Source organism: Schistocerca piceifrons, chromosome 9 (genome assembly GCF_021461385.2).
Source record: "Schistocerca piceifrons isolate TAMUIC-IGC-003096 chromosome 9, iqSchPice1.1, whole genome shotgun sequence".
NCBI classification, from domain to species: domain Eukaryota; kingdom Metazoa; phylum Arthropoda; class Insecta; order Orthoptera; family Acrididae; genus Schistocerca; species Schistocerca piceifrons.
This window is the reverse complement of record NC_060146.1, coordinates 16,354,690-16,379,556: the sequence shown is the minus strand read 5'-3', so window position 1 is coordinate 16,379,556 and position 24,867 is coordinate 16,354,690. Positions and strand designations below refer to the sequence as shown.

At 38.1% G+C, this 24,867-nt stretch overlaps 1 protein-coding gene across 1 annotated transcript in view; it reads left to right on the top strand.

Moving 5' to 3' along the window:
* LOC124717200 (arylalkylamine N-acetyltransferase 1-like) overlaps window positions 1-12,899 on the top strand; it is a 113,709-nt gene extending 100,810 nt beyond the window's left edge. The window contains exon 5 of the mRNA XM_047243978.1: window positions 12,698-12,899. Within this exon, the coding sequence (XP_047099934.1) occupies window positions 12,698-12,899 (202 nt within the window). The remainder of the gene's footprint in view (window positions 1-12,697) is intronic.
* The last annotated feature ends 11,968 nt before the right edge of the window (window positions 12,900-24,867 follow it).

The window sequence follows — 24,867 nt, the reverse complement described above, 5'->3', positions numbered from 1 at the left end:
TTCCTTGCTGCCGTACGTTACTATTTGTTGTATCAGGGACTATACGTGCTCGCGGCGGAACATTAAAGCCTGGTTGACCTTGTGCATTACATTGTTGGTTATGTATTCCAATCGGCTGACTTTCATGCTGTTGTGGTGGAAAACGTCTATTGTTACCAAAATGTGCTTCCTGTTGCTGAAAATTTTGACGATATTGATAATCTGAATTTTGTCTGTGATTTAAGTTCTGGTAGTTGTCGTTCCTAAAGCGTCTGTTACTTTTCCTATTGAAATTACGTCCCTGATCATAATTACCGTAAGTTTGTTGACCTTGGTTATTATACGAAAAGTTTTTGTTTACAAAAGAATAATCAGATTGCTGTACTTCCAAGAGCTGTAAAAGATCTCTGAATGCTGAAATGTTTTCTTTTTGCTGGCCCGTTAGAAGTGACACTCGTAATGACCGTGGTAATTTAGAGATGCATAATTGTATAAGTGCGGATTCACTGTACGGTTCACTTAGGTACTGGTTTTGTTGCACCATGTGCTCAAAAAATTGCGTGACACTGGGAAAATTTGTGTTCTCATAATTTGGTAAGCTAATTAACTGGTCTTTAATTCCGCGCTGTGTCGTCTTCGACCAATACGCTGACAGAAATGCATTCTGGAATTCTTCTACCGAATAGCATTGTCTCGCGATCGGTCTCATACGAGTTGCCGGTTCGCCTTCCAAAAAAACTGCAAATAAATTCAAGTTTATGCGTTACAGGCCAAGTCGGTGGAAGAGCAAAGCTAAATTGTTGAATCCAATCCAGTGGGTGAATCTGTGTTCTATCGTTTTTAAAAACTTTAAACTTTCTCACTGACAGAAAATGTTTGTAATCGAAACTATCATCTCTGTGTGATGGAACATGTTCAGGATCGTAAGAGAATCTATTGAACTGTGGTTGATCGGAATCTAAGTCCCGTACTCTCTGTAGATTACCCAAATTATACGCGCTGCGTGAGTCTGACAAATGTTCATAAAGTGGCGTCTGTTGTGGTATGTTACTATTAACTGAAATGCTTTTCATCTCTGTTACTTCTTGTTGTAAACTCGACAATTTTCTACGCAACGTGTTATTAGACGAATCGATCTCATTAATTGTGTGCTGTAAATTTTGAAATTCAGGTGTTTGGTTAAATGAAATCGGTGCAGTATCGTCTGATTTATTATCATTATTACTTTCAATAGCATCAATAAGACTGGCTAATTCATCATATTTTTCAGTCAGTATTTTTGCCTGATCATCGGTTTTAGAATCGGACGCATTAATCTGTTTTTGCAACTTACATGTAGTTTCGCTCAGTTTTTTATCATCAGCTTTGACGACATCGGAATCCTGTGTTAGTTCTAATTGTTCGAGTCTGTCAGTCACGGTTTGAAAATCGGTTGTGTATGTGTCTGTTTTCGATTTAAGATCCGAAATTTCGTCACGCAATTCTGAGTTCGAATGTTTGATGGTATTAATTTCGTCGGACACTGTGGCAATATTATTATCTACATACGTTTTTGCCTTCGCAAACATTTTACGTTTGTCTTCCTGTCTCTGAGCAGTGATTGTTTCCATTACTTGACGTTTTACTTTATTTTGATCCTCAATAAATTTGCGGAAACGCGTATCACTGTTTTGTATGTGGAGATTAAAGCGTTCGTCAATCTGAGTGTTCTGTTGTTCGAATTTCGCGTCTATCTTTTCATCCATTGTGCGCGAAAGTTCTGCTGTCATTGCTTTAAATTCGTCGCGTAATTGTGCAGCCTTTTCAGAGCATTGTTTAGCGACTCCGCTAATTTCGTCTCTGAGTGTTTCTGTTGCAGCTGTTTGCATTTCCCTTAATTCCTGAGCAACAGACCTAATTTATTCGCTACTTTTTTTTGAACAAGCCTCAATTTCCACGGGCAACTGTTCCTTAGTGTCATGGCACTGCGCGGCAACGGCTCTAATTTGTTCAGTAAGCTGTCTGGAATTGTCGTCTAATTTTTTATTTAAGTGTTTGTTCTGCTCACTAAGTTGTTTGAAATTTTCGTCATTATTGTCAAGTTTTTCATTTAAGTGCTGTTTGAGATTTTCGTTATCTTGTTTGTTATCTGCCCTCTGTTGTCTGACCTGTTCACTAAGTTGTTTGATATTGTTGTCTATTTTCTCACTTTGCTTTTCATTGTGTCACATACCATTCTTCATTAGTAGTTTGCAGCATTCATAGCCCAGTTATTGAACATTTCTGTATCATGTATGTAGTATTACAGAAAAATGTTCATTAATTGTTTTACATAGAATCAGTAGCCTTCTTTTCCTAGTTACAAAGCATTATTAAATAATCGCATTCTTTTCCAGTTACAAAGTATAGCATAGTTAATTAATCATTTGTCATTCCAATATAGTATTAATCATTAGCCTTCTCCTAATTACAAAGTATTACTAAACAATTGCATTCTTTTCCAGTTACAAAGTATGGCATAGTTAATTAATTATGTGTCATTCCAATATAGTAATAATCATTAGCCTTCTCCTAATTACAAAGCATTATTAAACAATCGCATTCTTTTCCAGTTACAAAGCGTAATTAATCATTTGTCATTTGAATATAGTAAGAATTATTAGCCTTCTCCTAATTACAAAGCATTATGAAACAATCACATTCTTTTCCAGTTACAAAGTATAGCATAGTTAATTAATTATTTGTCATTCCAATATAGTATTAATTATTAGCCTTCTCCTAATTACAAAGCATTATTAAACAATCACATTCCTTTCCAGTTACAAAGTATGGCATAGTTAATTAATCATTTGTCATTTCAATATAGTAAGAATCATTAGCTTTTTCCTAATTACAAAGCATTATTAAACAATCACATTCTTTTCCAGTTACAAAGTATCAACATTGAAAACAAGAGCTAATTAATGGCATAATTAATAACATAATTCATTGAGTGACATTAATTATTGGCACTCAGTGGCCAGCAAGTATTGAATAGAATAAAACATTGTTCATCATTCAGTATTATTCAGATCATTACAAAGTCATTATTAAAAATCAGTTAATTACAGTCATAGCATTAATAATCATGGGCATTGTAAGTAGTCTCATTACAATAAACAGTGGCAGTTATTAGCCAGTTACAAAGCATTATTTATATATATATTTTTTTTGTATCATTAAGAAGTCATTACTGAAGTGACATACTATTCAGAGTTGATCAGTATTATTCAGAATTATCATAAACTAGTGACATTATGGTAATACATTTTTTTTTTGGTTAGCAATGCATTGCGTTGGGATCGATAATTAATTGCTGAGGCATAACACTATTTGCTTTTGACCTATTGCTGCAAATGAGGATAGGTAACGTCATTCGTCATGAGTCAGCTGTAGCAAGGTTATGTAGCAAGGCAGTATATGTGATCACATTTATAAATGATAAACACAAATGGGTAAAAAATAAAAATGCAAGTACTAGAACAGGTATAATAAGTAACAGGTTTAGTAAGTATCATGAAAAGCTTCTCCTGGAAAAAATACAAAATGGATTATTGACCTGAAAGAAGAAACGCACACTATGCTGAAAAGTAGTGAACTTCGAATTAACAGGTAGTGAAATGTGTATAAAAATGTGTTCCATAGCTGTTCTTTCCAAAACTTTCCGTCATCCTACTATGCAATATAACACCTGCTGTCAAAACAAACTGCAATAAATACTTAAATAACTACATAGCATAAATACATAACTTCAACATTATCCCCATCTGTAAAGAAAAAATTTCATTATCAATCACTTCATTATCCATATTATCATAACTTCATTATTATCATCACCTGTAAAGAAAAACTTCATTATTCATAGCAGCATATTCTTCATCATTATTCATCAGCATTCTTTATCATCTGCAAAAATATCACTTCATTACTCATTACACAACTATTCCTTATCTCTAACATATTTCATCACTAAAACTAAGATGTGTAGTTCTGGCTGACAGCCTGCATCAATCACCTTGTATTCTGAAAGAAAAAATTAGTTAAGACTGCTATTCTACGATGAGTATAGTATATTCTTGTTAATGCTTGTTAATCCTGATCCATTTACTCTTCCTCATAAAGTTATTGCATCTTCTTTCGTTTATTCCGTAGGTGAAATTCCATTTCTGTTGAATTTATTTCTTACATACATCATTTCTTTCTGAAATTGATGAACAAAGATTAATGTCTTGCATTTAAATCATATACCCACTAAATAATGACTAGTTTATGGTGACATAATTAACCATACAGCATAACATGACAGAAAACGTAATATGTCAAAGACATTGACAGTGTTCAGATGCAAAAATGTACACAGAATAATACAATGCAGCAGCAAAAAATGTAAAACAGTCATGATCTTGAGATGGCATAAGGCAAAAAATGTCAAAGTCAACTGGTGTGTGTTATATCTTAACTATTTCACAGTGCATACAAACAAAACATGAAAACAATCGTACATAAAAAGACAAAATGTGACGTTCGTTGTGTTCAGCTTGTATGTAGTGTAGTTAATAGAGGCGAGAATTAAAGACTTTAATGGAGAGAGAATTTGATAAAATTAATATGTCATTACATAGAATTGCATAATTATTCATAAAATATGTAAGTTCGTCTGGAAAAATATGCACGGTCTGATGTGTAACGACAAGAAGAGCGACCTGCTAACCTTACCTTGCCGGGCACTTGCCAAGAAAAAATACGATAATCATCAGTAATTAGTCAGGTGAATATAATTGCATTAGTAAATGGCATCATAGTGTGTTGAATCATACAGTGTCTTCATTCAATAAAGGGTTTAATATTTGACCAACGGTGGTTGCCTTTCGATTTTCTGGTTCTCAAAGTTTCGACGTGTACAACATTGGGGTGAGGGATGCTGCGAATCCGATATGGACCTGCGTATAGAAGTTCAAATTTACTGCACTTACCTTTTAATTTACTGGATAAATGGTGTGTACGTACTAATATCTTCTGTCCAACGTGAAAGTCGCGGCGTGTACAAACCTGTTTTTGCTGTCTTCTCCGGCGCTCTGCGGCACGTTTGATGTTGTTCAGCGCAATGGCAATTATTTCATGGTGTCGTAGGCGACGACATTTAGGGAAGTTTACTAATTCTTTAATTTTGTTTGGTGGTTCAACGTTTTTCAATATAACAGACGGAGATAGCATAGTGGATTCATTTGGAATGGAATTAATTACATCTTGGAATGAGAGTATGTGCGTATCCCAATCAATATGTCTTTTGTGGCAGTATATTCGGCACAGCTTACCAATTTCTTTCATTAACCGTTCACAAGGGTTCGAAGAAGCATGGTACTTGGATATATAAATCGGAGAAATGTTTCTAGCTCGTAACATGCGTGTCCATATGCCACAACGAAATTGTGGTCCATTGTCAGAAATTACTCTCATCACATGCCCTACATGAAATAGAAAATGTTTTACAAATGCTTTCGAAACAGTTTTAGCAGTAGCTTTGCATAATGGAGTGAAAGTAACAAATTTTGAAGTGAGCTCAACAGCGACAAATATGTAGCAAAAACCTCTGTTAGTTCTCGGAATCGGACCAAAAATGTCTACTGCGGCCATATGTCTTAATTTAACGGGTACAATGGGATATAAAGGAGGAATATGTGAAGTGGTGTCAGATTTAGCTTTCTGGCAAATCTTACAAGACGCTAACTCGTCGTATACGTTTCTCCATGTTGGTAAAATAACAGTTCGCGTAAAGTGTAATGATTTCTAATCGTAACATTATTCTTATCTTCCCAAAGGTGTTTAATTTATTTCCACACGTTGTCTTTGTTTTGTTCTTGTGCTATGTCCTGTAATGACGATGAAATAAAATTTTCAAATGCAACTTGCTGAATGTACATGACACTGAAATTTGTTTTGCAGAAGTTGGTTGCTACGTCTTGCTGATTGTTGCCGAGAGAACGCGATAGTGCGCCTGCTATAACATTTTGTGTGCCGGGAATGTGAACTATTGTAAAATTAAATTCCTGTAAATAAAGTTTCCATCTGCTTAATCTGTCGTGAGTGAATTTGGCCGAAAGTAAAAATTGTATCGCTCTGTGGTCTGTGTAAACGGTGGTATGTCTGCCATAAAGAAAGTGCCGAAATCTCGTAAAAGCCCATACAACACATAATGTTTCAAGTTCTGTAACAGAATAATTTCGTTCAGCAGGTGACAAAATGCGACTTGCAAATGCGATGTTTTTAATTACTGTAGAGCCATCTTCATCAATTTCCTGGAAAATGTGTACGCCTAAAGCGGTGTTGGAACTGTCGGTGGCAACGGAAAAATTTCTGGTAAGACCTGGGTGCGATAACAGTGGAGCATTCAACAAAGCATGTTTCAGGTTCACAAATTCAGAATGTGCTTGCTTATCCCAAGACCAAATACTGTTTTTACCTGTTAATTGGCATAATCTGGGTGTGTCTAAAGCAGAGTGATGAATAAATTTACGAAAAAAGTTAATTAAGCCCAAAAAACTGCGTAATTGCTTCTTTGTCGTAGGAACAGTAATGTCACGTAGAGCTTGAAGTTTTTCCGGATCAGGTGCAATGCCTTCTGCTGAAATTACGTGTCCAAGAAATTTTATAGAAGTTTTGCCAAAGTGCGATTTACTAAGATTAACTGTAAGTCCTTGTGCACGAAAAGTTTGTAACAGTTGTTCAAGAATCAGATTGTGTTCAGACCAGTTAGCTTCTGCGATAAGAATGTCGTCTACATACGTCGTAATTCTGTCTCTAAGTTCTGTCGGAAGTATTGTGTTCAAACCGCGAATAAAAGCTGCAGAAGAAATAGTTAAGCCGAACGGTAATTTGCAAAATTGATAACAGTCGCCGAAACAGAGAAAAGCTGTGTATTTTCTGCAGTTCGGATGAAGTTGAATTTGCCAAAATCCCGATTTCAAATCTAATGTAGAATAAATAGCAGTACCGTGAAATTTTTGTAGAAGTTCCTCTAGTGTCTGTGGTCGATCTGTTTCATTAATAATAATGTCATTAATGTGACGTGAATCAAGTACGAGGCGAAGTGAGCCATCTTTTTTCTTAACAATATATAGCGGGTTTATGTATGGACTAACTGCTGGTTCTATAATTCCTTGGTCAAGCATATCCTGCAATTCCTTTTTAACCTGTTCTCTGTGGATATATGGAATGGGATAATGCTTTGCTTTAAATGTGTCGTGCTGTTTGACTTGAAATTCATACATAAATCCGGACATAGTACCAGGAATGTTGTCGAAAACTGGAGCTTGCTGTAAAAGAATTTCGTGTAATTGCGTTCGTTCGTTGTGTGTAGTTGCACTGCTCTCTTTAACCTTATCAGAAATCATCTGTATTACGTCGTAGTCAGCTTCGTATGGAGTATTATAGTTGTGTACGTACGTATCCGTGAACAATGTGGGATTACAGTCTATGTTATGTGACGCGGAAATGACCTCTGTGCAATTAATTGTTTGCTCTTCCGCAGATAGTGAGTGCTGAAATTCTATAGCAAATTGTATATTTTCATCCTTCACCATTAAATAAGAATTCTGAAAATCAATAACTGCATCGTGTTGTACCAGAAAATTCGTACCTAATATTACGTCTGTTGTCAATAAAGGAACAATCCAAAAATTAGAGTGAAAAGTATGACCTCCAATACAAAATGATAAATGCGTCTGTAATTTAACGTCTACTCCTTTACTCGATACTGCTCCCTTCACTTTTGTTTTGCCTAAAGGTAATGTCGGATAAGTATTCTCTTTGTTACACTCGTTAAAAGTCTCCTCATTTATTACTGATATAGGTGATCCGGAATCAATTACTGCTGAGAATTTCGATGAACCAATTTTAATTTCGATAACAGGATGTGAAATAGTTTTCTGAACAAATGGTCTTTCCTGCAAAAGAGTGTCTCTGATGTCGTCAAAAGTAATTACATTTTCGTGAACAACATTTTGCGTGTCTGAAGTAGTGCTTGTATTATTGGAAGATGCGATCTGTACAGTATCTAGTCAGATTCTATCTGACGTGTTATTATTATTAGGAGGATTCTGTGGCATTTCTACTATTTGAACAGTTCTATTACTTCTTCCAGACGTATTACGCTCTGGATGATACCTACTGTCGGGTTCATTCATGAGAATAGGTTCTTGTGTAAAATTTTGCTGTTGGTATGTCCGACTGTTGTTAGATGTACGCTGAAAATTGTTCTCATTATTTTTACGTCTGTCGTAATAGTCATTCCTATACGGTGTATTGCGATAGGAATTGAAATACTGCCTTCTTTGTACGTAGTTGTTTCCTTGCTGCCGTACGTTACTATTTGTTGTATCAGGGACTATACGTGCTCGCGGCGGAACATTAAAGCCTGGTTGACCTTGTGCATTACATTGTTGGTTATGTATTCCAACCGGCTGACTTTCATGCTGTTGTGGTGGAAAACGTCTATTGTTACCAAAATGTGCTTCCTGTTGCTGAAAATTTTGACGATATTGATAATCTGAATTTTGTCTGTGATTTAAGTTCTGGTAGTTGTCGTTCCTAAAGCGTCTGTTACTTTTCCTATTGAAATTACGTCCCTGATCATAATTACCATAAGTTTGTTGACCTTGGTTATTATACGAAAAGTTTTTGTTTACAAAAGAATAATCAGATTGCTGTACTTCCAAGAGCTGTAAAAGATCTCTGAATGCTGAAATGTTTTCTTTTTGCTGGCCCGTTAGAAGTGACACTCGTAATGACCGTGGTAATTTAGAGATGCATAATTGTATAAGTGCGGATTCACTGTACGGTTCACTTAGGTACTGGTTTTGTTGCACCATGTGCTCAAAAAATTGCGTGACACTGGGAAAATTTGTGTTCTCATAATTTGGTAAGCTAATTAACTGGTCTTTAATTCCGCGCTGTGTCGTCTTCGACCAATACGCTGACAGAAATGCATTCTGGAATTCTTCTACCGAATAGCATTGTCTCGCGATCGGTCTCATACGAGTTGCCGGTTCGCCTTCCAAAAAAACTGCAAATAAATTCAAGTTTATGCGTTACAGGCCAAGTCGGTGGAAGAGCAAAGCTAAATTGTTGAATCCAATCCAGTGGGTGAATCTGTGTTCTATCGTTTTTAAAAACTTTAAACTTTCTCACTGACAGAAAATGTTTGTAATCGAAACTATCATCTCTGTGTGATGGAACATGTTCAGGATCGTAAGAGAATCTATTGAACTGTGGTTGATCGGAATCTAAGTCCCGTACTCTCTGTAGATTACCCAAATTATACGCGCTGCGTGAGTCTGACAAATGTTCATAAAGTGGCGTCTGTTGTGGTATGTTACTATTAACTGAAATGCTTTTCATCTCTGTTACTTCTTGTTGTAAACTCGACAATTTTCTACGCAACGTGTTATTAGACGAATCGATCTCATTAATTGTGTGCTGTAAATTTTGAAATTCAGGTGTTTGGTTAAATGAAATCGGTGCAGTATCGTCTGATTTATTATCATTATTACTTTCAATAGCATCAATAAGACTGGCTAATTCATCATATTTTTCAGTCAGTATTTTTGCCTGATCATCGGTTTTAGAATCGGACGCATTAATCTGTTTTTGCAACTTACGTGTAGTTTCGCTCAGTTTTTTAACATCAGCTTTGACGACATCGGAATCCTGTGTTAGTTCTAATTGTTCGAGTCTGTCAGTCACGGTTTGAAAATCGGTTGTGTATGTGTCTGTTTTCGATTTAAGATCCGAAATTTCGTCACGCAATTCTGAGTTCGAATGTTTGATGGTATTAATTTCGTCGGACACTGTGGCAATATTATTATCTACATACGTTTTTGCCTTCGCAAACATTTTACGTTTGTCTTCCTGTCTCTGAGCAGTGATTGTTTCCATTACTTGACGTTTTACTTTATTTTGATCCTCAATAAATTTGCGGAAACGCGTATCACTGTTTTGTATGTGGAGATTAAAGCGTTCGTCAATCTGAGTGTTCTGTTGTTCGAATTTCGCGTCTATCTTTTCATCCATTGTGCGCGAAAGTTCTGCTGTCATTGCTTTAAATTCGTCGCGTAATTGTGCAGCCTTTTCAGAGCATTGTTTAGCGACTCCGCTAATTTCGTCTCTGAGTGTTTCTGTTGCAGCTGTTTGCATTTCCCTTAATTCCTGAGCAACAGACCTAATTTATTCGCTACTTTTTTTTGAACAAGCCTCAATTTCCACGCGCAACTGTTCCTTAGTGTCATGGCACTGCGCGGCAACGGCTCTAATTTGTTCAGTAAGCTGTCTGGAATTGTCGTCTAATTTTTTATTTAAGTGTTTGTTCTGCTCACTAAGTTGTTTGAAATTTTCGTCATTATTGTCAAGTTTTTCATTTAAGTGCTGTTTGAGATTTTCGTTATCTTGTTTGTTATCTGCCCTCTGTTGTCTGACCTGTTCACTAAGTTGTTTGATATTGTTGTCTATTTTCTCACTTTGCTTTTCATTGTGTTCTATCAATATTGCCATAAATTGCTCCAAGGTGACATTACCTACTCTATTCTCAGTACTGTTTGATGGTGTATCTACAATTGTCGCGTTTTGTGTGACCATTTGGTCATTCTGTAATTTACAAAAAGGTTTATCAGTCGTATGTACACTGTCGGTCACTATTTCGGAATTAAATGAATCCGTCCTACTTTGAGTATCCTGATCACTTTCATTAGAAGAATTTGTCTGAACGTTATTTGAATTTTCCAAATCGGGTGTGTTAAGCTCGGCAGCGCTCATTACAATAGAGCGTCCCGCGTCATCAATTGTCGTCAAATTAACAGACGAGACAATTGAGTTCATTTGTTCATCATTAAGGTAAAAGTCATTATTAGTGGTTGGAATGCACTGATTGTTAGTGAACGCAGGATTATCATCATTACACTGCGTGTCACAATTACTATGGGTCACGCTGTTTAAGTCGGTAATTTCATTCAAAATACCTCGCGATACACTATTCATAGTCTTTCGCGGCATTTTCACAATAGTCACAATTATTCACAAAAGAAATAAGCACAAATACAGAAAGGCAACAAACAAATACAACAGAGCAACGAATTGCCGTTGACCTGTAGAAAGAAAGTCACAAGATTAGTAAAAGCGTTGCGCCAAATCCTAATTATATCCAAGCAAATAAGAGCAGATATCTGACTGTTGTTCAAAAGATTCTCAACGAAATTCGATCCTGGACTGGGTGTCGCCAAGTGTAACCTCCCCACAAAAATTTAAAAGACAATATTATATAGAAATGGAGCCAAGAAGCAATATCGTCCCCACAGAAATATTTAAATAAAAAATATAATAATCAATGGGAGCCAAGCGTAACCTCCCTGCAATGAAATGTACTGACAAAGGCAACAAAAACGTGAAATTCGCAATCTGACTCTGGTGTAAGCTCCCACAAAAATAATGAAAAACAATTCAGTGCTAATGAAACTTCAGTGACAATGATAATTCAATTAAACCGAAATATCGGTCTACGGCCCTGTGCAAAAAAATCAGAATTAAAGTCTTACCTCAGTATAACTGCATGTCAAATTTCTGCTCTTATTGTTGCCCACGGCTTGGAGGAACTGCATTGCAAATAATATATTTTTTTGAAATTTAACTGAAACTTTTCTTTAAGGGAAGTGGAACGAAATCGTTAGTTCAATTAAATAAATTTTTTTTGTAAAAATTGCTTTGGAATCAAAATTATTATTGGGGCACTTGTTGGAAATTAATTACAATAAATAAACTTTACAATATACCTCATTCAGCATCTTGACCAGAATGCCATGTCGACGCTCGCCGACTGCGTCCCGCTCGCGACCGTGACAGGACTAGACCACTACTGCCGACAGACTACATCACACAACTGCACTGGGCTGCTACTACTGACCGACCGCTCTGCATGACGACTACTAGCGTACTGCTCGCAACACTCGCGCGGTCAAGCGCAGACTAACCACGATAAAAGGCTCTCTGGTCAAAGATTTTATCACGCTTCACCATCGCTGCTACGTTACATACGTGTTTCAGTGTCTCATCCATTTTCTTAAGGACATTTAATTTTGCTTGCCGGTTCTTCACTGTTGAGTACACTACACTCGTCTTTGTGATGTGTATTGTAGTGTCTTTCAATTGAAAACTTACGCTGGCCGCCTATTATTCGGCGGCACAGCAAACACTGTGAGTTTTCACCAACGGCTACAAACAAGAATTGCAGTTCCCAGTCATTTTTAAACGACTGAGAACATAGCTCTCCCGTCCTTTGCTTTTTCACAGTACCTGCCATTTCTCAGTACTTCTCTGTTAAGGTTACGGTTACCAGGGGCAAACGAGACTGGATATATTGCGCTCTTGCTTGCACCACATAAACTGGGAAGTGGAGCCGCCGCCGTTCATTTAGGACACACGTCTAATAACAGATGTCGCTGTCGCACACGTGCGCACATGTGCAGCACTTCCGCACGTCTGCACACTGTGCAGCGTTTGGCCGGCCCTGAGCTAATCATTTCCATATCACAGCATCATCTTCGTGTCGGTTTAATTTCGCGTCTGTAGCACGTCATCTTCGTGGCGTAGCAATGTTAATGGCCAGTAGTGTACTCTTTTACGGCAAACTCAGCAATTGCTCGCTCCTCTTTTCCAGGAAGCTGGCCAAGGACAGAGGAATCCCGCTGGTGCGGATCGACTGCTCCAGCGTGTTCTCCGCCAGGGCGGTGGAGAGGCTGGGCTTCCAGAAGGTTGTCTCCCTCAAGTACGACTCTTACAGACCGGACGGGGAGGTCGTCTTCACGCCGTCTGAACAAGCTGGGGACGAGTACCGGACGTACATCCAGAGAGTCATCTGATCTACTTCTGTACGGTGCAAATAGTGGCAGAAATGGATGAGAAATTGACGAACTGCAAACTGACCCAGAGACGTGCTGTCACGTTATTTATAGTACCTGAAGAATAGGTAGTGAAAGACACATTCTCTTGTTGCTGACAATGTATGGTTTAAAGTTTTACCATGCTGTAACATGTGTTTCCCTACATTCGCTGATTCTCTGTACGCAGGGAGAGGCACAATTTCACTGACAAAATATCATTAGCTGTTCAGACACATCTTTTGAGTATTTTGCTATAAGGAACCCGCGGCCTCCGGTGCTCATGATAGAGTAATTGCAATCCGCTTGATTTGTATCTGTGTTGTATATTAAATATTTGCTCAGCAGTGCAAATTGTCTACCAATTGCTCTGTGTGTCTTGTTCGGAAAAAAGAAAACTTGTTCTGTTCTATATCTACAGCGACATATACACCGACATCTATACTCCGCTGCTGATAATGGTCTTAAGGAGACTGAACATCTAAGTTCATCAGCCTCCTAAAGGCCCCCCTCTCACTTTTGGGAAGTTGCTCAGCAGGGGGTTCATCAACGGCCGAAAATGAAAGCTGAAGCAACCACCCTGGAACACACTAAAATCATGAAACTAATACGCCTTTACTTCGTATTTAGTAACTGGAAACTGTATGTGTACCAAAATCTCTCGCTGGCAATATGAAACCAAGTACTTTTAACTTCCAGTTACGGTGTCTGATCTAGAACCGTAGTTACCCAACCTTCCAATACGAACATATTTATGCAAACTACTTTTAAGTGTGTGATTGTAAATAATCTGAAACAAATGCGACTCTCTGTAAAAGAAATTAAAAATAAAGAATTGTTACCAATTATACTCAGAATGCCTTTGTCATTAAACAATCACGCACAATGGCTAACATTTGTGTTACGAACATGTGTCATGTTATAGGAACACATAATTGAATTTACATAAAATTTTGCCAATGAAAACTGATCTTAAATCTCTCTACAAACGTACGTTAACATGTAACTTGGCTTTGGTCTGTCCGGACTACAAAAATAATGAACTGAATAAAGATCTTTCATAAATCTCAGCACAGCAAACTGCCTTGTTTCATTTTATTTATCAGCGTGCGTTAGCAATTAAATTTTTGTTATCCCTCCAAGAATAAGATTCACTGTTCATGCAGAAGAGCAAGGCGTGCAAATGCGGGTTTTCTTACAGACGCTTTTGATCTAACAATGAGGACGAGCTTCATGAAATATTTGTAAATGGATAGAAAACTATTTTGTAATTACATTTAATCGTTTTAATAACACATAAATGACTAACAAAAATTATAATTTTTGTTTAGCATTGTCACACACCGTAAAATTTAGTTTTTTACGCGATCTTTAAATTAGATAAACTTCGCTTTTTTTCCTTTTTTAATGAAATACTTTGAGTAACGTTGGGGGGCGCAACGTATTTACGCTGCTGAATATACAACTTATTATCCACTATGGACACCAGCATGTAGTTTTTGTTAGAAACGATTTAACCTTACCACTATAACACATCACAATTAGCCCTTGCAGCAAATAAAATTCGGTAAATGTTACCTTCTTCCAAAATAAAATCTCTATAAAATCACGTCATTCTCTTTGTCTGTCCTCACACACACCAGGCGCCTCTATTCTGTACCGCTCCTCCGCTGTATGAACTTCTCACTCTGCCATGACAATAATGCATGTAACATAAGTGAACAAATATTAGAAAATATGTTAACTACATTTACATTCAAAACTGCAATAAAAGATTAATGGTACAAATATATCCGCACAGAGAAGGGCGCTAGAAGATGGTGCTTCATGAAACAAATTTACTCGTAACATCTTTGACTTTTGTAGATATTACATAAATAGGAACATAGTATCTACGTGTAATGAAAAGTACCTTATACAGTAGCAACTGAATTTTGAATTACAGTTATACAATAGAAGTGTAGAATAATACGAACATTTTTTACCTGTAGGCTAGTTTACTGTTACGATGATCTCAGTTGCTAAATAACCACAAAAGAACAAGACAAAAGAACAATCTACCCCTCTGTTCAGTGCATCTACCAGCAAAGAGATTCTAATCTACAACACCAAACTACAACACGTACGACACAACTTTATGAAAAAGGAAAAGGTGATTAACATGCCTTTGGTAACTACTATGTACACACCATCAGAACAAATATCATATTTGCAGACAGTCAGTTGCAAGTCACGAGCTTATTGTTACAGTTAAATTAATAATATGTTACTGCAAACAGTCCGCCCCGATAGCTGAGTGGTCAGCGCGGCGGTCTGTCCTGCCAAGGGGCCCGGGTTCGATTCCCGCCTGGGGCAGGAGATTTTCTCCGCTCAGGGACTGGGTGTTGTGTTGCCCTCATTATCACTTCATTATCATCAGTGGGAGGCAGCGGGAAACCACGACTGCAATCACTTCCCTAGACGCTCATGCGGTGAACCTCTATGACGAGGCTTCCCCTATGACAAGACCTGCCGTAAGGCAGAACACAATGTTTAAAGTTTTACTGCTGACAGCTAGTACCGTCTTATCATAACTTTACAGAAACTCTAAACTGGAAATCCTTACATTGTATGACAGTAGTGTGAAAATAAGCTTAACTGCTTCTTGAATCTTACTTCCTTGTCTTTAATTTACGTTTAGATTTGGACCAAAGCAAGAAAGCTACAATCTCATACACCACCATTTTACCACTATCTCCGTCCGCCCCCGATAACTGAGTGGTCATCGCGGCGGAATGCCACGCCAAGGGGCCCGGGTCCGATTCCCGGCTGGGGCAGGAGATTTTCTCCGCTCAGGGACTGGGTGTTGTCCTTATCATCATTTCATCCCCATCTCCGACGCGCAAGTCGCCCAATGTGGCGTCGAATGCAATAAGTACTTGCCCTCGGCGGCCGAACTTCACCGAATGGGGGATTTCCGGCCAATAATGCCGAACGCTCATTTCATTTCCATACCACTGTCTCCATCGCATCCACCAGAACAATCATTTATCGCACTCTTTGTACCTGAAATGAACATTCCCAAGCGCATATTTAGATTTCTGTGATGACTCACGAAGAATTCCTCTCTCTCAGCTTCAACATACGTTGTGCTCTTTATGATTTTTAATATCCTACCACACAGAAATTAGCAATAACCGTTCCTTATACTTCACAATATGTATTCTCGATTACTCTTCCCCACATCATAATACATACGTCATCTCTTACTCCACTTCATCACACGTACCTCATCTTTTTACATTTATAAATACACCGAAACTCTTGCCTCATTTCTTCCGAAACAAAACATTCCAGCATCCTTAGCATTGTGACAATCAACTAGCATATTGAATAGATATGTAGCTTGAACTGGTACTGTATATGTGGTGCACGGACTCTTTTTTGAAACAGCATCAAAAGTTTAGCACAAATTCCAAGGATAAATATCCATTACAAATCAAGATATTTTATATCTTGTACTGTAACACAAAATTAACAAATGATTTTAGAAGGGAAATATTGCAGCATAAGTATATTTTAATGACATTAACGTAAGAAAATCTAAAGTCACTAAACATTAAAAACCACTCACCATCACCAAACCCTTCTTTACTAAACATGTCTTATCTCTCTACAGGTTAGCATTACTATTTATTAAGCTTTACCTCATTTACATATACAAAGAACATCTTCGGAGGTGCTCCTGGTTGTGCTGAGTCTTGCCGGCTATACAACAGGGAGGAATTCTCAGCAGCTGAAACATCCGGTTGCGAAAGCCTTCATTGTATCACTATATTCTTTTTCCAGAAGTCTATATAACTTATTTCACATTTAGTTACTGTCTCTCGAGAAAATCATCCAAATGGTTTTACAAGCTGACTATCACAATTATCTTTATCTACAGATAGGAAAGAAGACGAGACTAGCAGGGTTTGAAATGAGAAATAAAATTGCACTCACTTGAGAGTGTACCATGTGCCATTATGATATAACAACAAAAGGGCTATTGGATCCCCACGAAAAAGAGTGCAGCCTTTATTTTCACAAGCTGAGCACTACTTCCATGTGATACGAAATTTTATTTTGCTTAAAATTTACTTATTTCAGTAATTTGTAATCACCAATTTAATAGGATAGACTATTCACACTGCTGAACACAATGATCTGTCATCATTCCTGTACATGAAAGTCTACTCTCAAACTTGTTGTAAGCCTGACTCATTAGCTCTCTAAACATATCCTCACTATGTTCATCGTTCAAGAGCAAAAAATGAAATTATAGCATGTAGTACTTTACATATCTACAGTCAGTACATTTTTTAAAATTATGACACAGTTTACCAAGTTGGTAACTACTATCTGTAGCATTAGCTCTTTCTTATTTACTGTTTGATTGTCAGAAAAGTCCTCAAGAAACTGTGCTTGACATCTTAATTCCTAAATCACTGAATCTAGCTGATCCTCCTTTTCAAATAATAACACGTTATTGGTTTTCACAACAATGTCTATGACAGGATTAAACACATATTGCTTCTTGTGGAAACACCAATTTATTACACTCTTTGGTTTCATCACGCACGCACACACACCACACACCCACACACACACACACACACACACACACACACACATAGCTTTCAAATGTAGATAGCCACTCTTCTTCACCCTCCGTCAAACTCCATCACCAGGCGGTAAAATTTTGAAAATACTTGCTTTTTGTATGCTGTGAATTCCACAAATATGGAAACTGAGGGCAAAAATAACGAAATACGGAAAGTATGTGAAAAATCTTGGCGCAAAATGGGAATACAGAATGTCTGTATTTGCTAAAGAAGAATGGCCATATGATGACATACCTGAAAAAAAAAAAAAAAAAAAAAAAAAAGGTGGTTTCGAAGGTGTTTACTACAAGCACATGATACTTCAGACACGTGTTTTGGATATTCTCTATGATTGACGCTGCATTACAGATCCTACGGCTGACTTAGAAAAAATTTCATATAATTATGTATTCAGCCAATGAATGGGGCTGCATTATTTCTTAAAGTGACACATCACGCATCTACATTCTATATAGCGATAGATAATATCTAGGTAGGCCAATTATTCATATGATTACATCATTATCTAAACACTACTTCTATGAAACGGGTCGCCTTTAAGGAATAATGATTTTAGCGCTGTTGTTCTTGTTGTGGTCTTCAGTCCTGAGACAGGTTTGATGCAGCCCTCCATGCTACTCTATCCTGCGCAAGCTTCTTCATCTCCCAGTATCTACTGCAGCCTACATCCTTCTCAATCTGTTTAGTGTATTCATCTCTTGGTCTCCCTCTACGATTTTTACCCTCCACGCTGCCCTCCAATACTACATTGGTGATCCCTTGATGCCTCAGAACATGTCCTACCAACCGATCCCTTCTAGTCAAGTTGTGCCACAAACTCCTCTTCTCCCCAATTCTATTCAATACCTCCTCATTAGTTATATGATCTACCCGTCTAATCTTCGGCATTCTTCTGTAGCACCACATTTCGAAAGCTTCTATTCGCTTCTTGTCCAAACTAGTTATCGTCCATGTTTCACTTTCATACATCAGTACACTCCATACGAATACTTTCAGAACCCACTTCCTGACACTTTATACTCGATGTTAACAAATTTCTCTTCTTCAGAAATGCTTTCCTTGCCATTGCCAGTCTACATTTTATATCCTCTCTACTTCGACCATCATCAGTTATTTTCCTCCCCAAATAGCAAAACTCCTTTACTACTTTAAGTGTCTCATTTCCTAATCTAATTCCTTCAGCATCACCCGACTTAATTCCACTACATTCCATTATCCTCGTTTTTCTTTTGTTGATGTTCATCTTATACCCTCCTTTCAAGACACTGTCCATTCCGTTCAACTGCTCTTCCAAGTCCTTTGTGTCTGTTGACAGAATTACAATGTCATCGGCGAACCTCAAAGTTTTTATTTCTTCTCCATGGATTTTAATACCTACTCCGAATTTTTCTTTTGTTTCCTTCACTGCTTGCTCATTATACAGATTGAATAGCATCGGGGAGAGGCTACAACCCTGTCTCACGCCCTTCCCAACCACTGCTTCCCTTTCATATCCCTCGACTCTTATAACTGCCATCTGGTTTCTGTACAAATTGTAAATAGCTTTTCGCTCCCTGTATTTTACCCCTGCCACCTTCAGAATTTGAAAGAGAGTATTCCAGTCAACATTGTCAAAAGCTTTCTCTAAGTCTACAAATGCTAGAAACGTAGCTTTGCCTTTCCTTAACCTAGCTTCTAAGATAAGTCGTAGGGTCAGTATTGCCTCACGTGTTCCAACATTTCTACGGAATCCAAACTGATCTTCCCCGAGGTAGGCTTCTACTAGTTTTTCCATTCGTCTGTAAAGTATGCGTGTTAGTATTTTGCTGCCGTGACTTATTAAACTGATAGTTCGGGTATTTTCATATCTGTCAACACCTGCTTTCTTTGGGATTGGAATTATTATATTCTTCTTGAAGTCTGAGGGTATTTCGCCTGTCTCATACATCTTGCTCACCAGGTGGTAGAGTTTTGTCAGGACTGGCTCTCCCAAGGCTGTCAGTAGTTCTAATGGAATGTTGTCCACTCCTGGGGCGTTGTTTCGATTCAGGTCTTTCAGTGCTTTGTCAAACTCTTCACGCAGTATCATATCCCCCAGTTCATCTTCATCTACATCCTCTTCTATTTCCATAATATTGTCCTCAAGTACATCGACCTTCTATAGACCCTCTATATACTCCTTCCACCTTTCTGCTTCCCCTTCTTTGCTTAGAACTGTGTTTCCATCTGAGCTCTTGATATTCATACAAGTGGTTCTCTTTTCTCCAAAGGTCTCTTTAAGTTTCCTGTAGACAGTATCTATCTTACCCCTAGTGAGATAAGCCTCTATAGCCTTACATTTGTCCTCTAGCCATCCCTGCTTAGCCATTTTGCACTTTCTGTTGATCTCATTTTTGAGACGTTTGTATTCGTTTTTGCGTGCTTCATTTACTGCATTTTTATATTTTCTCCTTTCATCAATTAAATTCACTATATCTTCTGTTACCCAAGGATTTCTACTAGCCCTCGTCTTTTTTCCTACTTGATCCTCTGCTGCTTTCACTACTTCATCCCCCAAAGCTACCCATTCTTCTTCTACTGTATTTCTTTCCCCCCTCATTGTCAATTGTTCCCTTATGCTCCCCCTGAAACTCTGTACAACCTCTGCTTTAGTCGGTTTATCCAGGTCCCATCTCCTTAAATTACCACCTTTTTGTAGTTTCTTCAGTTTTAATCTACAGTTCATAACCAATAGATTGTGGTCAGAATCCACATCTCCCCCTGGAAATGTCTTACAGTTTAAAACCTGGTTCCTAAATCTCTGCCTTAACATTACATAATCTATCTGAAACCTGTCAGCCTGGAGATACTGGAGATACTGACAGGAGTTTAGCGCTAAAACGTGCAACTGACAGACAGTACCACTGTTTGTCATCATGGACGGCCTTCTGCATTTTATTCCTCACAGAGCGCTGTCGGTAAAACGTACAGATCTGTGTCATTTGTCTGGAGTGATTTGGAGGGGGTGGGCGAAGCTATCATCTTGAGAACTTTCAGCCCAGGGTGGATCAGTTGGATGAATGGAGTGGCTGTGGGTAGTGCTAATAATGTCCTAGATGTGGTGCCTATTGCAGGAGAACATGAAAGAACTACTTTTATAAACAAGGGAGACTTTTGGATGGTGGCAATACTATGCAAATTCTTGTAGGGAAAGAACTAACATTTCTTATCATAATACACGCCACAGTTGGATTCAGCATCTATAGGAAGAATATAGTAGTGCTAGCAGATTGTAGTGAATTACAGACAGACTTGGTGTTGATGCTGGATGTAGCATATAAAGGGGAAGGAATCCAACACCGTCCTACTACAGTGTTGACAGAAAGAGTACTTACCATAAAATACGTAGGAATAACCTATGTTAAGTGGAGAGAGTACATTTAGCACAGGTAGACGCTGGGCTGAGATAAATGTAATCTATCCACGAAATATGTGGCTTCCAAAACACAACTATTCATTAACATCATATTACATGATTGGTTGTGGTGACCAGGATTGTATCATGTAGATATACTCCAGTCTCTCTCCTGATTTATAGCTCTATGGTGATGGTAGTATGCATTTTCCACGCCAATAATAAGTATTTTGTGCCATGTTCTGTAATGCGCATGGAATACCGTATTATGCATCTAGAGGCTGGTGTAATGTATCCCGATCAAAAGGCAAAGATTTTGAAATTTAGACTGAAATGCTGATGTTGCATTCTTCCGCAGTCTGATTGTTCGGAGCCGGCCATAGTGGCCGAGCGGTTCTAGGTGCTACAGTCTGGAACCGCGCGACCGCTACGGTCGCACGTTAGAATCCTGCATCGGGCATGGATGTGTGTGATGTCCTTGCTTTAGTTAGGTTTAAGTAGTTCTAAGTTCTAGGGGACTGATGACCTCAGAAGTTGAGTCTCATAGTGCTCAGAGCCATTTGAACCATTTTTTTTTTTTGATTGTTCGGAAATCTGGACACATTACAACACCAACGTAGAAACAGAATATAGAATGCATAATTATAAAGTAATATCAGTATTGAATCATCTCTACTGTGAATGGTCACCTTAAGTTACTTGCGCCCACAGTTGTCAGTCCCAGAACCTTTTTGGCAAGCAGGTGAGTTTGATGCTGGCCGACCATATTTGTATGAAATATAACGCAGCAAAATAATTTTCACAGTAGAAAACGTGAGTCAGAAATTTAGAAAGAGCAGGTATTGCCTGTTAGGAGAGCGACTATTAAAATTAAGTTTTTCAAAACAGCCACAATACACTTTGTATTTTTCATTTGATCGGTTTAGCACTTGAGATGAATAATCTTAAGAACTGTCAGTCAAATTTAAAGACAGTATAATGCTGTCAGACAATTGTAAATTGCATTTTCTGATGACACTCTTGTTCATTGGTAGAGCTATACGGGTCAACAAAAAATACGAAGTGGGACTTGTGGCCAATTTCAAAAACTTTGTGAATCAGAAATTCAGGCTGCAAGGTTCGACTTTTTCTGTGTCTTGCAAACCAGCACATAATGGCACGCGGATGACGCGGAGATCGACACATCACGATATTGATCCCCTTCCAACTTAATTAACACTAAAATACTACAATACTCTACATGTCACTTATGGTAGGTCGTAGTATCATTTCTCATAAATGAGACTTAGACTAAACCACAATTTCCAGTTATTATTTTCAATTTACTGCGAACAAGTAACATGAGATGCCTACACTCAAGAAAGCAGAAGAAGACAGATAGCCTCTCTTATATTGCAAGGTGTGCACTGAAAATAAGTAGCGACGATGACTGTAAGAATATAGGGTTGTGGTATTATACAATTCTATCTTCTGAAAGAGCGAAGTAATTAATTACAATTCCCTCTTTAAAGACTGTGAAATTATTGTTAACAATGCTGGAAGAGCCATTCAGTTAATGCCTTTTGGGGTTTCTTTGACATGATTTGCTACACAATGGCATTTACACCATTACATTAGTTTAGATGAAAAGTCACATATTCGCTTTTGTTAGTCACGTTATCGTGAAATTTCCAGAATAATTAATACAGATAATACGATATTCTTTCTGACACTTGTGCTCCAAGAAATGTATACAGTTAAGCATTTCGTCAACAACATATCGCGTGTCACGTATTTACCTAAATTTCTGGAAATTCAATTATGCCCTGGACAGTTTAAGTGAATAACTGCCTCACGTTCTCCTCTGGGCGTAATCGACAGGAAAATAGAGAAGGTTACGAGAGACTCTTCAATCGTTCATATTGTATATTATAAGATTATATTATATCAGATATTATAAGAGTTTTTACCATGAGAGACTGAACTAACATAATATTTTCAAAACAGTTAGTAAAAAAACATTTTAACTCTTCTCGTAAATATTGAATCATCACGTTGTCACTACATATAAAAGGTTGCAATGACTAAATTTCGTTCTTGCTTCACAAGATTGAAGAGAGATTGTGTTACGTAAGTGGTTGAAGGTTGCAGCAGATGATGACCACGTGCGATGGACCGAAGGATCTCGTTCAGACGACGTCGTCAGCTGAGGTAGGACCGATGTCAAAGATCAGGTTCTCGACAGAAAAGATCATCATACGGGCAGTAGGTAAGGTATCTGCCAAGACATCTTTGTTTCTCAAGATTGTCTCATACCCAATCGCATCGTCAGATGACGTGAAGCAATGGTACAACTGAATTACTACTACGTACAGTGTGACCTATGCAGGTTATACTAAAATATATTTTTCTTAGAAAAAATTTGTGCCACACATTTTTTCTCTGCCAATTTCGGTTGAAAATACACCAAACTCTCGTTAATACGGGCCTAAGTAGTCCGGCCTCTCAGTAATCCTGCACACTTCCAGCTTCTAGTCGTTCAACCTGAAATGACGCCTACAATAATGAAATTTCGTCTGCAACAGTGTTGTTAGTTAACTATAATGTTCAACATTCCTGTAAACTTTGAAATTTCCTTACGAATCATTATCATGGCTTCTAAAGGGGAAACACATTATGTTAGGCATTAAGCAGAAACTCGAAATTAGATATAAACTGAAGTGAGGTTCTTCGCAGAAAACCATTGTTGCTGGCAGCAAAGCTGGACGAGCAATTATTTGTGACAAAACTTCAGCAGAAATGAGATAACCATAAGCTCACAGGAAAGTTACGATGAAACTGATAAAGAAGAGGACGTAGGAGGAGAGAACGTGAGGATATCTCAGACTGCTCGTGCTGGAGCTGGAGACGTGTTCCTAGAGTACATCATGCAACAATTAGAAACATGGCAGGGCCTATGAAATGCTTGTAAAGCCGTTGTGTGATAAAGCATACTCCTGTCGTATATCATCGTGGAGACAACTACATCTTTGGGAGTAACGTAGAAGTAAATATCCTCGGAGTAGTGAAGCAACTGAAATCACTTAATAAAAGCAACCCTTCTGGTACAAAAATGGTTCTGAGCACTATGCGACTTAACTTCTGAGGTCATCAGTCGCCTAGAACTTAGAACTAATTAAACCCAGCTAACGTAAGGACATCACACACATCCATGTCCGAGGCAGGATTCGAACCTGCGACCGAAGCGGTCGCTCGGCTCCAGACTGTAGCGCCTAGAACCGCACGGCCACTCCGGCCGGCAACTCTTCTGGTCCAGACTGTATACCAATTAGGTTCCTTTCGGAGTATGCTGCTGCAACTAGCTCCGTACTTAACAATCACATACAACCGTTCGCTCGACGAAAGATCCGTACCCAAAGACTGGAAAGTTTCACAGGTCACATCAATATTCAAGAAAGGTAGTACGAGTAATCCACTTAATTACAGACCCATATCGTTATCGTCGATATGCAGCAGGATTTTGGAACATATATTGTGTTCAAACAATATGAATTACCTAGAAGAAAACTGTCTATTGACACACAGTCAACATGAGTTCAGAAAATAATCGTTCCTGTGAAACACAACTGGCTCTTTATTCACTTGAAGTGTTGAGCACTATTGACAAGGGATTTCAGATCAATTCCGTATTTCTGGATTTCCGGAAGGCTTTTGACACTGTACCACACAAGCGACTTGTAGTGAAATGACGTGCTTGTGGAATATCGTCTCAGTTATATGACTGGATTTGTGGTTTCCTGTCAGAGAGGTCACAGTTCGTAGTAATTGACGGAAAGTCATCGAGTAAAACAGAAGTGATTTCTGGTATTACCCAAGGTAGTGTCATAGTCCCTTTGCTGTTCCTTATCTATATAAAAGATTTGGGAGACAGCCTGAGCAGCCGTCTTAGGTTGTT